The sequence below is a fragment of the Poecilia reticulata genome, chromosome 15 (assembly GCF_904066995.2).
Source record: "Poecilia reticulata chromosome 15, P_reticulata-male-v2, whole genome shotgun sequence".
NCBI lineage: Eukaryota > Metazoa > Chordata > Actinopteri > Cyprinodontiformes > Poeciliidae > Poecilia > Poecilia reticulata.
The window spans coordinates 4,555,744-4,571,218 of record NC_088844.1 but is presented as its reverse complement, the minus strand read 5'-3'; the positions used below and the strand labels follow the sequence as shown (position 1 = coordinate 4,571,218).

The window sequence follows — 15,475 nt, the reverse complement described above, 5'->3', positions numbered from 1 at the left end:
GGGAGCTGAGAGAGCAAAAAATATTTAATGTATATAACAAAGAATTTAGTTCAACAGTATTGTGGCCTTTGAGACCTACATGGACATGGAAATATATTAATGTAGACAGAACACTAACAAATATTAAGAAAAGAAATATAACAGATATTTGCCAAGAATTTTATAATCAAATACAGAATAAATATAATGACTACTTGCTAATTTATACTGATGGTTCGAAAGACCCAAAAATGAAGCAACCAGTATAGCAGTAGTGATTCCTAAACTAAAGATTAGTATTTCAAAAAGAACATCTGAGTATATATGCAGTAGAATTATGTGCTATATTATTAGCTTTAGAATGGGTGGAGAATACTAATATAAATAAAATAATAGTTTGTAGTGATTTATTATCTGCATTGTTGAGTATTGAAAAGAGAAGTACAAATAATCATCAAGATATATTATATGAGGTTATGGCTGTTCATCATAGAATATGTGAACAAAATAAAAATGTAATATTATTCTGGACTCGTGTTCATGTAGGTATTTTGGGTAATGAAAGAGCAGATAGGTTGGCTAAGGAGGCAATTAAAAAAGAAGATAATGACATGCCAGTAAAGTTATCTAAATCTGAAGGCAAAAGTATAGTTTGGAGAGAAAGCAAAAAGATATGGAAAATTAGGTGGGATAATGAAATAAATGGAAGACATTTATATAGGATACAAAATGCAGTTGATGTAGAAAGGATCAGAGGAATAAACAGGAGGGAGGATATAATTATAAACAGAATAAGAACCAGGCATAGTTTCCTAAATGGAACACTTTTTAAGATGGGAAACATCTTACTGGTTTATGTAGTTGGTGTGATGATGTAGAAACAGTGGAACATGTTTTTATTAGTTGTAGGAAATATGTAAATCAAAGAAGATGACTAAAAACGGAATTAGGTATTACTAGGGAATTGAAATTTCAGAATGTGGTTGATCAGTTAAATAGTATTGAGGGGGGAAAGAAGATTTGTCGTTTTTAAAAAAATAATGGGCTCATCATAAGAATTTGAGGTATAGATATTAGGATCCAACAGATGGCAGTAGTGCAACAATTATGGATGCAAGCTCCCGTTAAAATCTGAAGAAGAAGAAGAAGAAGAAGAAGAAGAAGAAGAAGAAGAAGAAGAAGAAGAAGAAGAAGAAGAAGAATGTTATATCGCGATATTTCGCCTGTTTGAGAACACTTCCACAAGGCTGAAGGTAAGTATGGCTCAGAAAGACCAGATAAAATGGCTAAGTGTTGTGTTGTGGCGGCGTTAGCATTCTGTTGGTTTAGCTAACCTACATCACCAGTCACCATTAATTCTTCTGTTATGATTTTGTTTCTCTGCTGCTGCAGGTGAAGTACCAATCACCAATATCCCTGCGAAAAGGGTTCCGTTACCATTATTACATTGTATTTTATGCGTAAAATGAAGAAACTACTGCTGCATTATGAATATCACGTTTATTTCCCTTTGGAAGTCAGAGAATATTGATACAAAGAGAGCAAATTAGTACAAGACACGGTTAGGTCACGAGGGAATATGTTTGGCTTATTAGAAAACATCTGTGGTTGTGTAGTAAACACTTTGTGGTTCTGATCCTGATGAAGCACATTATGTAGAACTTTTCCCTCAAGACTGATGAAAATAATAATTTTAGAATCGCTTAAACCTCAGTATGTCTGATATTCTAGATGGAGTTTAAAATTGGCAAAGGCTGCAATGAGATTCTCACAGTAAAACATAAAATATCTACGTAACACATAGATGATCAAAGATGGAACAATTTTAGCCATTTACTTAATATTTTAATTTCAATACGAAGGTGGAAAACATGGAATAAATACTCACTGAATTTACTTGTAGTTTCCCAGTACTGATTTGGGAATATTACATAGTTATGTGTCATAACAAACTGATATTTTCTGGTTAATTATTGAGGCTATTTTCACCTGTAGACCCTGCAGTTGGCACCTTGGCCGTTCTGCAATTTGAAATCATGTAACGACCTTTGTAAACACTTCCAGACGTCCAAATTTGTCTTTATGATAGCTCCCATACCCTGCTGTATGTTTGTCCAGGCCGTGTGTGTTGTATTTTCAAAACCTTGTAAAAGTAACTTTAGATAGTAGTTAAATACAGGAAGTCCTAAGGGAGGCTTTCTTAATCTTTTCGTCATGGAAGCTTACATGTGCAGTTTACCATTAGTTACATAAAATGCTACCATTGTAAAGATTGTGTTTTTTCCCTTTCAGAGCATAAAACCTGAAACCTTTCTGTTTTTCAGTGAACCTGAAACGTTGGTGAATCAGAGGAGGCCTCTGTCTCTGTCACAGTTATGGGGGCATTAATATCTCGATGGAAGGTATGTAAGCCTTTAAAACATTTTAGTCTAACTTGGAAGATTTTATTTCTCTGAACATAAACATCTTGTACCACTAAGAAGATGACAGCTGTGTCTCAGCAATATCATTATAAAACTGACAGTTATGATGATGATATAACTGTATCATCATATATCATGTATCATCATTGCCACATTGGATTGTTTATTGTAATGGATCCTGTATTTACCTTTGAATGTTAAGTTTTATACTTGAATTTTTTGGCAATGTTGAGAGGTTTTATTTTGACTTTTTACATTATTTAGCCTCTTCAGAGCCTCCATATGTTATCAGTTTGTTGAAGATAGTATTATTGATAGCAGTACAATTAGCACAATACCCGTTTTGTTTTTTTTCTTGGAAAAAGTTATTAAAAACAAGTTTTTGTCTAAATTAAGGTGAATTCATGGTTCCTTTTTCCACATAATGTAACTGGTAGTGCTTATGATTAAATAAAGAATTATTATGTGATCGGTATCGGTGATCGGCCCTCATGGGTGATCGGAATCGGCAGGAAAAAACCTGATCGGCACATCTCTAATTTGCTTTCTTTAAATGTTACTGAAAGACTCATAAACAAATGAATTAATGAAGCTGGCATTTATTCTCGTTCCAGACCAAACAAACCACAGTTGAGGAGCTGGAGAACCTGGAGAAGGTACCGATGAAATAGTTCTATTGGACTCAGTAAAAGTTGCATTTGTGATGAATTCTGGATTGTCTAGAACTTCACGCTTCAGATTCTACTCAGCATTCAATTTGGCTAACAATCTCTAGAAAATTAATCTTGTATTATTTTCCACCAAATTAAGTTTCTAATATAATTTTTTTCTATAGGAGATTAAGAAGTTGGAGGAGTTCAGAGGCAAAAATCAGCGATTACAAAAAGTAAAGTCAGAAAACCATCAAACATGAGTAACCCTTTGTTCTTTGACCTGAATGATGTGCTTCTATCTGTCTGCAGCTCTGGGTCGGTCGCTTGCTTCTTTACTCGTCTGTCCTTTACCTGTTCACTTCTTTCACCGTTTACTGTCTCTACCTACCTGATGAATGGCTACAGAGACTAGCCATGGCCCTGCCTTTCTTTATATACCCCATACTGTGAGTCTTGTTTTTCTTTACCAATCCAAACAGTCTTTTAAATAATACTGTGTCCAGTTGGTATTTTAGATTTCTCCTATACTGTGTTTTCTGAATTGATTTGATTGTGGTTTATGAATTTAGCAAGGCAATAAAAACTGAGGCAAGAGCCCCAACAGACGAGTTTGAAAATGTTGAGTGAAACACCAACCTCTGTCTTAATGCCTTTTTCCATCTTTTCCAGTGTGTGGTTCATCAGGAAGCTGCTGCTTTTCCTGTTTTCCAAACTTACTGAGAGAAATAGTAAGTTCTCAAGTCAGTTTTCTGAGGTTCTTTTCCTTCATAGTTTTTTTTGTATAAATCAGTAGCTGCATTTCCATTGACAATATAAATTGCGTAATTTCAAATTTTGAAAATAAATTTGCTTAATAAAAACACATCAATTAAAAAAACAACTTGTTTGATGAAAAGTTTTGGTAATAGGATGAGATGTTTTTTGGGCTGTATTGAAATTGGTTTATTTAGTAAAACAGCAATAGAAACCCTTTTTTCGCATCACACGAGTCACATGATCAATAACTTGACATTGCCACTAGGGGTGCGCCAATTTCTCGGCCAGCCGATTTCCTGCATTTTGGCCCACCAGGTCATGTCTGCATGTTTACAGTTAACAATAGTTACCCACTGTTGCCAACTCGGCAGCTTGAGCAATATTTCAGATGGAAAAAATTGGTATCAGCCAAAATCGGAATCGGCAGGTCAGGTTTTTTAAAGGATCGGTAATTGATGATTACAACAGGAAGTTGTTTAACGATGGTGACACGGTAAGTTTTTAAGTATTCAAGTGTTTTTTTTAAGTAAATATGTAATGGAAACACTGCAATTGTTTTTTCAATAGTTTCAAATGTAGACAAAGTTTTGTGCACATTTTTAATGAAAACGCAGCTAGTGAAGTAATATATTGTTTGCCTTGTTTTGTGTACAGTAGGGGAAAATAAGTATTCGATACGTTGCTAGTGTTTCATGTTTCCTCACTTCCAAAGAATGGAGAGTTCTGTTGTTTTCATTGTAGGTACACCTCAACTGTGAGAGAGATTTAAAAATAATCCAGAGAATGTCATCATCTGATTTTTAAGTAATTTGCATTTTATTGCATGACATCTGTATTTCACACAATGTGATTTTCTGGATTTTTTTAAGCTACTGTGTAAGTTGACAAAAATTCTAAACCTCTCCATTCTATGTAGTTGGAGAAAGTATTGCTTATTTTCTCCACTTCATATTGATGTAATTATTAATAGTATAATCATCGATTCATTTGTGACTTAGATGTACTATGATTAGTCAGTTTCATATTAAAGAGTGAAAAGAGCTTCTGGGAATAAATATTTTTAGACACAGACTTGGTAGTTTTATTTTTATTTTCATTAATGAGGCTGATCTGGATTTAACTTAATTCTGATTCTGTCCATGCATTGTGTGTAAACGTCAGTGGGACATTCACAGCCATTTCATTAAACATGGCAGATGTTCAGTCAGTGTTACAAACTTAACTGAAATTACTCTTGTTCTTTTTTTTAGATGATAAACTTGAAGATCTGAAAGCTTGCAGGAAAAAAATTGTAAGTTGTGTACGCTTCATGTTGATTAATGACATGATATTTTAATCATTGTTTTCAGTGAAAGTTGCCACGCCAATAGCTCTGACACTTGGTTGGTTTCATTTATTAAACCTTTTGGTTATTGAATGCTTTTATTCTGAATGTAATTTGTTTTCTGACCTACAACCAAAGTTTCCTCTGGTTTTCTGTGTTCAGCTGGAGGAAGTGATGGAAACAGAGACATACAAGACTGCGAAACTCATCCTCGAACGCTTTGATCCTGAAGCTAAAAACAGACATGTAAGTGAAGCGATCTTGGACTTTTTCACATTATCTATTTACCTTCTGCCATGTTTTTGTTTGTATTTGAATTGTGTTTGTGTTGCAGGGACTGGAGTTGACACCAGTGGGTCCTCAGCTAACTCCCAGACCTGGTCAAGGTACGCTAGTCAGCGCTACGCTGTTGGCTGTTTGTGGAAGAATGAGCTAGTTAATTATGCTAATTTATTATAGGTAGAACTGGATGGTTCTAGCTAGCTATAGCTAGAGCTAGCTAGAACTAGTTCCAACCTGTTCTAGCTATAATAAATTAGCATAATAACGTAGAATATCATTAAAGACAATTATAAAAGTGAAACTAATATATTCCATAGATGCATTTCACACAGGATTTTGTGTTTTAAACATTATATCTATTACTTTTGATGATTTTGGCTTATCGCTAATAGCGAGGGGAATTTTGTGTCTTTTCAGATCCCAAACGGTTCTTAATTTATTAGTACCTGCAGACTCGCATATTAACATTACTTGGCAAATAGAAATGTTTTATATGTTACAACATTCACTGTTTTCTTTTGCATTCAGTGTTTCCTATATGAGAAGCCTTATACTTACTTAAATGTATGTATTTGTTACGTTACAAGAAATTATTTCTTTTCTATAATATTTTAGTCAAACTTTTAATTTTTAACAAAAACAAACAAATAAAACACTTTTGTTTTATGGATCAAGAACTAAACTAAGCATCAGTTTTTCCAGAGTCAGAGTTGGTCTGGACTGGTGGAGAAAAAAAATCTTGTGACGCTGTCTGTTGTTCGGGAGAAACTTAACTAGGGGAATGGGACTTTTTTGGCTCCTGACCTGGATTCGTCTTCTTGAAGCACTGAGTCTTGCTGCAGTGCTCACCTTGTGGATCTTCTGGGATAGAATACTCTGAACACACACCTTCTTTAGTATTGAACTTTTCTTCTTGTGCAGGATGTCAAGTCAGAACTCTTCCACATAGTTTTGCTGGTCATTTCAAGGCGGCCATAATTTTTCTGGAACCAAAATCTTTTGTTGGTTTTGTGTGACGTTTGCATTATTTAACTGAATTTTTTACACTCTACATCAGTTGTAAGTCACAATTGTGAAATTAACAGAAATATTTGCTTGAAAAGCATCACTCTGTGTTATAGATCTACATACTGAGAATTGCTCTTTGAAATGTGGATTAAAGTTTATTTCAGTGACATAATTATTCAGATAACCTGGATTCCTGAATTGTGTGATTCGTTCAGCAAAGAAAGTGTAAAGTTGTGTCTTTTCAGCAGAAATTCGTCAAAGGGGTGCAGGTATGAGACCGATGGGCTCCTCGGATGTCATGGGAACACCTCTCTCTCCAGGAACACGGCCTCAGATGGGACCAGTGGGTAAGGTGACATTTTCCTATGTTTGCATATAAACCATCACACCACATTACCATAGCATTCATCTAGTGTACACTATAGCTCAGTAGGACGATCCACATATTGCTGCAGCATGGCCAGGTGCCTCACCTAGGCCTGGAAGATCAGAATTGTGGACGAGTCTGCTGAAATTCTTGATGCTGCTACCTTAGCTACTAATCATGTCAGCTGACCAACACCACACCCTGAAAGTTCTAGGAATTACAGATCGCATAAGAAAAGTTAAGTCAAGGGGTACTAGATATGAACAAGTTTAGCTTCTTGTAACTGAGTTCTTCTACATTTTGAGTGTCTTTTGTCAGCTTTTACTTTTCCATCAGATCTTGTTTCTCTGTCAGCTCCAGGAGGACCTCCAGAGAAATCCACCCCCAGCACTTCTATGCTCCAGGGAGGTGTGGAGAGGACACCCTGTACCCCGATTAGAGGTGTAGGTAGGTTTCAGTGAGCTGAAGAATATTGTATCTGCAATATTCTTCACTTCAGAAAGTGAAGTCATTTAGCTTCACTTTCTGAAGCTAAATGACCAAAAATGTAGATCATTCTGGGTTTTTCTTTTTCTTTTTTGGCTGTATGTGTTCTGTATCATTAATTTACATATAAAAGTTGTATGTTTGGATTTTTCTGTAATTATTTCCATGCATTTGGTCTGTTTGGTTGCAGGTATGTACTCCCCTGGTCCTCCATTACCAAGACCTATTCTACCCAGAGAAAGAGGAACAGTTGACCGAGTCATCGAGTATCTGGTGGGAGACGGACCAGAGAAAAGGTAGAAGATCTATTTTAGAAGTTTGTACTTGTACTCACCAACATAAACTACTTATTAAGCTCCACAATTTCTGTCTTAATCAAATTCAAACTGGAAAGTCACATAGAAATCCTACAAAAAAACAAGCTATGTTTTCTTGTGAAAACAGGAGATAGGAGACTGTTTTAAAATCTCAGAGCTTATTTGAAATGGTTGCAGTCCTAGGCTACATTCACACAGCAGGTGCTAATTCTCAATTCCCACTATTTTGCTGAAATCCAATTTTTATTTTATTTTTCATGGTTGCCCATTCTACGGCCGCAGCCTGACTTCTACGTGAACGGTTGACAACCCCAAAGCAACCTTAATGCACAGAAGAAAAACGTTGACTGTTTATGGAAGTAACAATGGATTAAGCCATCTATGGATTGATTTTAAAGCTTATTCACTAATGAGAGCCAACAGTACTGTCACAAAATCATAACGAGACAAAAGAAGCTAACAAAACGAAAGCCTAGCCTTTAGCTATGACTTTCTGTGGAGTATTGACTAAATCATCTGGGACATTGTTGCAGATATGCCTTGATCTGCCAGCAGTGTTTCTCTCATAACGGCATGGCTTTGAAAGAAGAATTTGAATATCTTGGTAAGATCAAAATCACCCACTGAATTGGTCACGTCTCATTTGCGGTTGTTAAATCTCTCTTGCCGTTTTCCGACGTCTCCCATCAGCATTCCGCTGCGCATACTGCTACTTCCTGAACCCGGCCAGGAAGACTCGACCTCAGGCTCCTAGACTCCCTGAGTTCAGCTATGAAAGGAGGCTGAGAGTGGATCCGTGCTCTCCTGGACCGTCGCTTTGCTTAGAGACGGACACGGAGGAGACCGCTGCCCCCAGTGGAGGTACCAAGAATAACAGACATTTGAACACAAACAGGAGAAGGCAAAGGGGCGACCCGAAGTATGAAAGATGAAAGTTTATGACCCAAACATGGGTCGGATGAATTGAAGACAGCTGTAGGTTTTACCTGAACCCATTCAAGCTTTAGTCCTATGTTTGTTTTAATCCTTTTTTACTTTCCTTTTGGGTTTAAAAGACACTTTGCATCTATTTAAATTGCTTTTTTTTTACACTGGTCACTATACCATTACTTAAAGCTTCAGCTTTTTACAAGACTGTGTCCTTTCTTTCCTTCCTTATTTTTCTTTGTTCCTTTCCTGTGTCCTTCTTGCTTTTTCTCACACTTTCCCATCTTCCTTTCTTCCTAATGTTCTTTCTTCTTTGTCATTCTCTTCTTTCCTTAAGTTTTTTCTACTTACTTTCTTAGGTAGAATAAAGTAATTTGTCCATATTTTGTGTCCCACCTAATTTCCTTCCATTCTTGCTTCCTCACTTTATCCTGTTTTTTTCTGTCACCCTTTTTCTTTCCTTGTTTCCTTCCTTACTTAATAATTCATTCTTTCTTTTCCTTCCTTTTGGCGTTTTACCTTCCTCCTTTTGTTATTGTTTCTGTAATCCTACTTTACATTTGTGTACTAACCATTGTTCTTTATTCTGTTCTCTTTACACCTTAAGTGCACAACAATACCAGTTTAGACTTTGAGCAACTTGGTAAAACTGTATTGTGTAACATTACAACATACCTGGCTGCAACTGTATCGATGACAGCTCTTCTATTTAGGCCCGAGCAGCGAAGCGTTGGCGAAGGTCTATTGTAATCGCAAGATTTCTTGATTTTTTGTTTTTTTTTGTTTTGTTTTTTCTCTCCCGTCACTTCGCACGGCTGCTTGGGGCCTTTAACATATTCAAAAACTCTCTAAACATGACCCAAAATTGTCACCCAACCAAATTTTTTGGGATTCCGATGGAATTGCAAGTGGTCGTGGCCAAACTACTCCACAGCGCCCCCTAACGTGAGTTGGGGAGGAAACCATAGGTCATAGAGATCTGAAACTCGGTACGGAGGTAGATCCCCCGATTCAAGAAAAAAAGTCTCTTGGAGGTACCCTCTAAAATGCACAGGAAGGCGGCCATTTTGGGTCAAAGGTCAAATTTTGGCCATTTTTCACTTTTACTCATGTCGAACTTTAACAAACTCCTCCTTGAGTTTTTGACCGATCGGCTTCATTCTTGGTCAGAATGCAGTAAAGGCATGGGGCTTTAAAAGTTATCAATAAAATTTACTTTTTGTATATGTTCAGGGGGCATGGCAGAGTGGCGAACTTGGTGTACTCGCCAAAACAAAGGAAACGCTATAACTTTCTCATAAAATGTTCAATTGGCACCAAACTTGGCATGAGGGATCCTGGTTGGATGCCTGACGATCCTATGTCATCATCGTCTGACCTCACCTAAGCCCCGCCCCCTCAGAACAGGAAGTGTCTTTTTTTACTTGGAAAGATCCAACTCTGGCTCTCTTGACCTAATCAAGATGATCTTGTGTCAGATGACTGATAACAAGTTGGTCTCACTTGCTTTAAAGTGCCAAGAGTTTTCAGTGGACGGTGTGGCCATGGCGGCGTGGCCATGGCGGCGTGGCCATGGCGGCGTGGCCATGGCAGCGCGGCGAAGTCAGAGGTCACGCCGCCGCCATACATTTTGCCCTAGATTCCACATGTTTCAGCCCAGCTTCACCAAACTCAGTGAGCTCGATTCTTGTCCACCCCCCGACAGGAATCCAGTGGAATCGTTGGTGGGTGTGGTCTAATTCCTCCACAGCGCCCCCTAGAATATTTTAAAAAATCAGCCCTAAGCCATGCTTTATCCCAGAATCCTGACAAGATACACATGTGTATCTTGTCAGGACCTACAGGATGTAGGTGTGTGTCGCCTGGCGGACGGGTGCAGAAACTGCGCAAGAGCGTCGGCAGTGGTGAGAGCATGGCGGTGCTGGAACCTCCGTGGTCGCCAATAGGCCTTCGGCGCGCTTCGCTGCGAGGGCCTCCAACACCGCTTGCGGCTTTAATCAGTGTTTGTAGCTTCTTGGTGCAGCTCCTCTCCTGCTACTGGTAGCTTCACCGCGTCAGTTCAGCGTTACATCGGCTGATGACGTTGCTGTGATTCACTTTGTCTGGTATTTTTGTACATATGTTTTAGCAGATCTGTGATCATGTCAAAGCAGCAACTTATATTAAAAGGTGTTTTATTTCCGTTTAAAAGCTGCCCACTTCCATGGAAGGACAACAGAAAATCGCTCTTATAATCATGTAATTACTAAAATCATGATACCCTCACTTTGTATCCCTCTGAAAAATGAACCCATTTAAATAAAGAAATCCCTCCATGGGTGATACCTCGATAGAGAGCGTTTATTTTATAGTGTTAACACGGTGCTGTAAGTGGTCCGGTATGAAACGGGGTGATAGAACAACACAGCAATTTTAAATTTCAATAATCAGAATGCAGAAATTGTTTCTGTTGTTTTAAAAGGTTTATGTCAGTCTGCCTTTTCCCCATCGATTCGCTTCCCGACCGCCCTGCACCTTAGGGGGTAAAAAAAAAAAAAAAAAACGACACACACATTGCGCAAAACTCTGAAACGGGAGAAGCGGGACATAAAACGGAGCGACGAACTAGATGTGAATTATGGCATAAAAACAGAGAATCCGACGCTGAACAGTGAAAAATCAACACATGATGTGAAACACATGACGATTAGGCGGCGCAGCAGGTGATGAGTGAAGATTACTGATGGTCAATAAATGATAAAATAAATGTAGCAACAGGAAAGAAACTAAAGTGGACATAGCAATAAACCAAGAGAGGATAAAACTAATCAAAGGAAACTAAATGGAAATGAATGAAGAACAAAATGCAAGAATAAACTAAGAAACTAAAGTAAATACAGAGGAATAAACTGGTATGGCAAGACCTTTCGAGCAATAATTAATACAGAGACTGTATGGCAAGAATAAACAGACACTATTTCCATATAAAAGGTAAAATAATATTGTTTTAGTGCCATGGGTTTGTTGAGACCACATCTAGTACTGAGAATAAATATATCTTACAGACCATAACAGTAAAGAACTGATCACTTATTTATGTTTTTAATTAGATTTGATATATTTATTTCTTCAATATTATTTTTCATGTCAGTGTTAATGTCATGAGGCTGATGACTCCATGACACTTTCAATTTGGCTCATTAGGATTTGATTAAGAACCAGATTTGTTCTTTGTCATTTCTGTCCAGTAAAACTATTTATCTATAATCAATAGACAGGTCTATATAAAGATATAATCCATGTTTCTGTCTCATATTTGTATGGCATTAAAAGGACCTGGAACTTTTGTTTTTCCACTGAAAAACAAATGGGGGGCGGTGGATATAAACCTGGATATAAAGGCTAGGGCAATGGTCCCCAAACTACAGCCCGCAGGCCGGATCCGGCCCGCCTCCACATTTGGTCCGGCCCCCTGAACAATACCAGAGAGCATTCAGATTGTTTTTCATTTACCGTATTTTCTGGACTATAAGTGGATTTTTCCAATGATTCACTTTACCAGGAAGTGAATCATTGGAAGTCAAAATTGGAAATAAAAGTAGAAAGCGCCCATTAAAATGGAATTAGGTTTTAATAGGGAATTGAAATTTGAGAATGTTGTTGATCAGTTAAATAGCATTGAAGGGAAATGCTATTTAACAGTTTTTTAAATAATACTGGGATCATTATGAGAATTTGAGGTATAGATATTAGGATCAAATAGATGGCAGTAGTGCAACAATAATGGATGCAAGCTGCCGTTGAAATCTAAAGAAGAAGAAGAAGCAGCAGCAGAAGAAGAAGAAGGCGCCCATTTTTATTTAGCACATGCTAGTAGCAACACGAAGGATCAGCACTTTTACTGTTACAGCTACCGTTCAGAAACTACCGTAATCAGTTTAGTTAAATCTAAACTTGGCAACTTTTCTTTTTCAACGTAATAAATGTGATATTCAATTGACCTGTTATGACTCAGATGTTGGGTCTCCGCCCCTCTGCTGCTGCTGCATCGCTGTGGAAAACCTGGAGCGGAAGAGATATCTGAGGCTTATATATGTATGTTTACTGGTTAAAAAAAATAAAATAAAAAAAACTTTGGGGTTGTGGTTTATAGTCCGGTTCGGCTCATAGTTAGGAAAATACGGACTATAATCCTTCCTGGATTTTTTCTGTGAAGAACCCAGAGAGGGTTATTTGATTGTGCTTTCTGGAAAACAGTAAATTTTTACATTTAGGCTCTCCTACAATCGTCTCACTTTTTCTGTTACAAACTGACTCCGGCCCCCAGCAGAGAAGGGAAAAGTTATGTGGCCCTCACAGGAAAAGGTTTGGGGACCCCTGGGCTAGGGGGTCGCTGGCCTGAAAAAGGTTGAGAAACACTGTTCTAATAGAGTTTTGCAAACCAAACCCCATCGCTTTTTTACTTTTTTCAGTACCAACAACATTTTGGTGTTTGATTTGTGAATCTTATTTTATGAAAATATTAATTATAGAACAATTCCTATGTCTTCATTTATCAAATGTGTAAAAGTAATGAAACGTTTCTGCTGTGCTGTGGCTGTGATACTTTTTTCTTTGCATTTTATTTAATCATTTTGGACAGAGAGCAGCTGGTTTGGATTGAGGGTGGTTTGGGTACGCTCTTCATCACTTCCTGTTCACCTTTTGCCAACAGGAAACAAAAAAAACATTCTCATAATTACTAAGGAAAACAATTAGTTTGTTTCATCTTACTCAGTACATCTTCTCCACAGCTGAGGAAGACGTGGGTCTGGATGACAGGGACTCTGAGGAAGAGAAGAAGAACGTACCGGAGGGGAATCGGCAGGAGAAGGATGATAAAGCAATTAAAGAAGAGGAGAAGGAGCTAGACCAGAGGCAGAATGAAGAACATCCGGCAACCTAAAGAGCGTCGAGATAAACCAGATGAAGAGCAGCCATGACAGATGGCTTCCATGGCAACACAACGCTGAAGAGCACTTTTTCTTCCAACAGGATTGGCTAAAATAACATGGGTTTGGTGGTAATGTGATTTTAGGTTTACTACATGGGTGAAAGGTGAAGATTCAGGCTCATTATTGATCCTGTCAGTGATGCTTTCTGGGAAATCAAACCTTCGTCTTTCATTTAGGATATTTGAAGATTTCCACAATAAAATCATTTTAGGTTTAAATTTGTAGAATACTGAAGAGTTGCTGATACAACTGATTCTGACCATTCAGTTTTAACGATCCACATAGGATTTGATCTCAAACCTGTTATGATGCAGTTATCATAACTCATTTAGTCTATTTAATGAAACTTTTATATTTAGTGAACTGCAGTGACTCCATGTGGAAAGTTAAGGCCATTAACATTAATACATCCACTATTTGGGATTATGTTTAAGACAAATGCATGCCTTTGATTTAATTCTGCTGAAATAACTTATTTTCTACATTATTTCATAATAAAATGAGCTATAGAATATTTTTTAAATGTTTCTCGACTTGGTTTAGGAGGGAACTTTTAGGGTCCTCTTACTTCACCGTGAGGGTCAAATGAATTTTTTTTATTGTTTTCGAGTCGACCTAAACATAATTTGGTATTTTATAGATGTATCTCAGAAAATTAGAACATTGTCAGGAAACTGGACGTTCATTTCAGAGACTTAAATTCTTATGGATTCATTAAACGTGGAGATACATTTTTTATGATAAAAACTCTTAAGTGCAGTGTCTCAAAGAGTTAGAATATCACATAAGATCAATTAAAAAAATATTTAAACAGGAATATCCGGATTCTGAAAAGTTCCCTTAAGGTCCCACCAGCTTTTCGATCTTGACTTTGACTGGACTGTTGGACCACATTGCTTCTCTTCTGTTTCATACTGCTGTGTTTTGTCGTGTTGACCCAGTTCAGGCCCTGTTCAGACTGGTTGTCTCACGTCTGAGTCCAAAACCCTTTGATATGAAGATGAGCTCCAAAATGAATCTAATACAGCTATTTCCTCTTAACAATTCTAAGGTAATTGCTGATTTGTCTCCTCATTGGCCTTGACACAAAGAAGAGAAAACACTCAAAATCCATATTCTTAAAGCAATTCTCCCGTTAATAATCAGTTAATCAATTAGGACGTCATGGCTAATTGACGTCCTTTGTCTCTGGCACCTTGTGGAAGCAGCAGGGTTTGTAGTCGAGCTTTTATTTGTCATACAGGTTTGTTTTTTTTTCCGGTTTGGCTTCGATATTCATTTCACTCTTCAATTCTGTGTTGATGTTTTTTGTCTTTTTTAACACATTTCTGCAGGTGTTTAGAAATTTTAGAAACTTGTAAACATTATTTTATGACGTTTTAATACACAAAACTGGAAGTGAAAGAATGTACTGTGATTGTACATATTTAGAGAAAGTTGTTGGATTTTAGTTCAGAAACTCAGTAAAGGTGGCGTTTTATGAGCTGTGGTAATGAAATCGAACCTCTTTGTGCTTGAAGAACTTTCATTCATATTTATGCTCATTCAGAGGACAATTTGCCAAATGTTTGTTTTTTCTGTATTGTGTTAATTTATTTGTGTTATATTTTTGTTTATATTTCCAGTCTGCGTTTCCTGTGCTGGTCCTAACCGTTTCAAAGAGCAGCTTGCCATTGTGACTGTTTACTGCTGTTTTTAAACCCAAACCTCTCTTTTACCATTTGTTACAGTTTACAGTTTAACTTCATCATTTGAATGTTTCTAAGAGAGTACTTCATGAATTTTAGCTTTGCTATTTGCAGAAAGTCATTGTTACTTCATTGATTTAAAAAAAAAAACCTGAATAGGGATTTCTGAAAACTTAGCAATATTCCTTCATTTTACGTACCCTCGCTGATCGATGAGTCATTCCCTGAATGCTGCCATTAGGAAAGAGCTTTTTTAGTAAAATGCACGTTAGCAGGAGAAGCTTTAAATTAA

The 15,475-nt window shown here is 37.2% G+C and overlaps 1 protein-coding gene across 3 annotated transcripts; it reads left to right on the top strand.

Moving 5' to 3' along the window:
• Positions 1 to 1,098: 1,098 nt before the first annotated feature.
• lnpk (lunapark, ER junction formation factor) lies at positions 1,099 to 14,306 on the top strand. Of its 3 annotated transcripts, none has more exons than XM_008429078.3 (15): positions 1,099 to 1,232; positions 2,304 to 2,381; positions 3,017 to 3,058; positions 3,238 to 3,288; positions 3,365 to 3,501; positions 3,725 to 3,783; positions 5,062 to 5,102; positions 5,298 to 5,381; positions 5,470 to 5,521; positions 6,674 to 6,772; positions 7,147 to 7,239; positions 7,469 to 7,574; positions 8,129 to 8,199; positions 8,286 to 8,456; positions 13,295 to 14,306. In XM_008429078.3, exons 2-15 carry the CDS (start codon positions 2,355 to 2,357, stop codon positions 13,444 to 13,446), a joined length of 1,185 nt encoding a protein of 394 aa, XP_008427300.2. In that variant the 5' UTR covers positions 1,099 to 1,232; positions 2,304 to 2,354; the 3' UTR covers positions 13,447 to 14,306. The 3 variants fall into 3 exon arrangements, with proteins under 3 accessions (XP_008427300.2, XP_017164662.2, XP_008427299.2); XM_017309173.2 differs by having other exon boundaries at positions 6,671 to 6,772; XM_008429077.3 differs by lacking the exon at positions 1,099 to 1,232 and adding an exon at positions 1,241 to 1,371 and having other exon boundaries at positions 6,671 to 6,772.
• Positions 14,307 to 15,475: the final 1,169 nt, after the last annotated feature.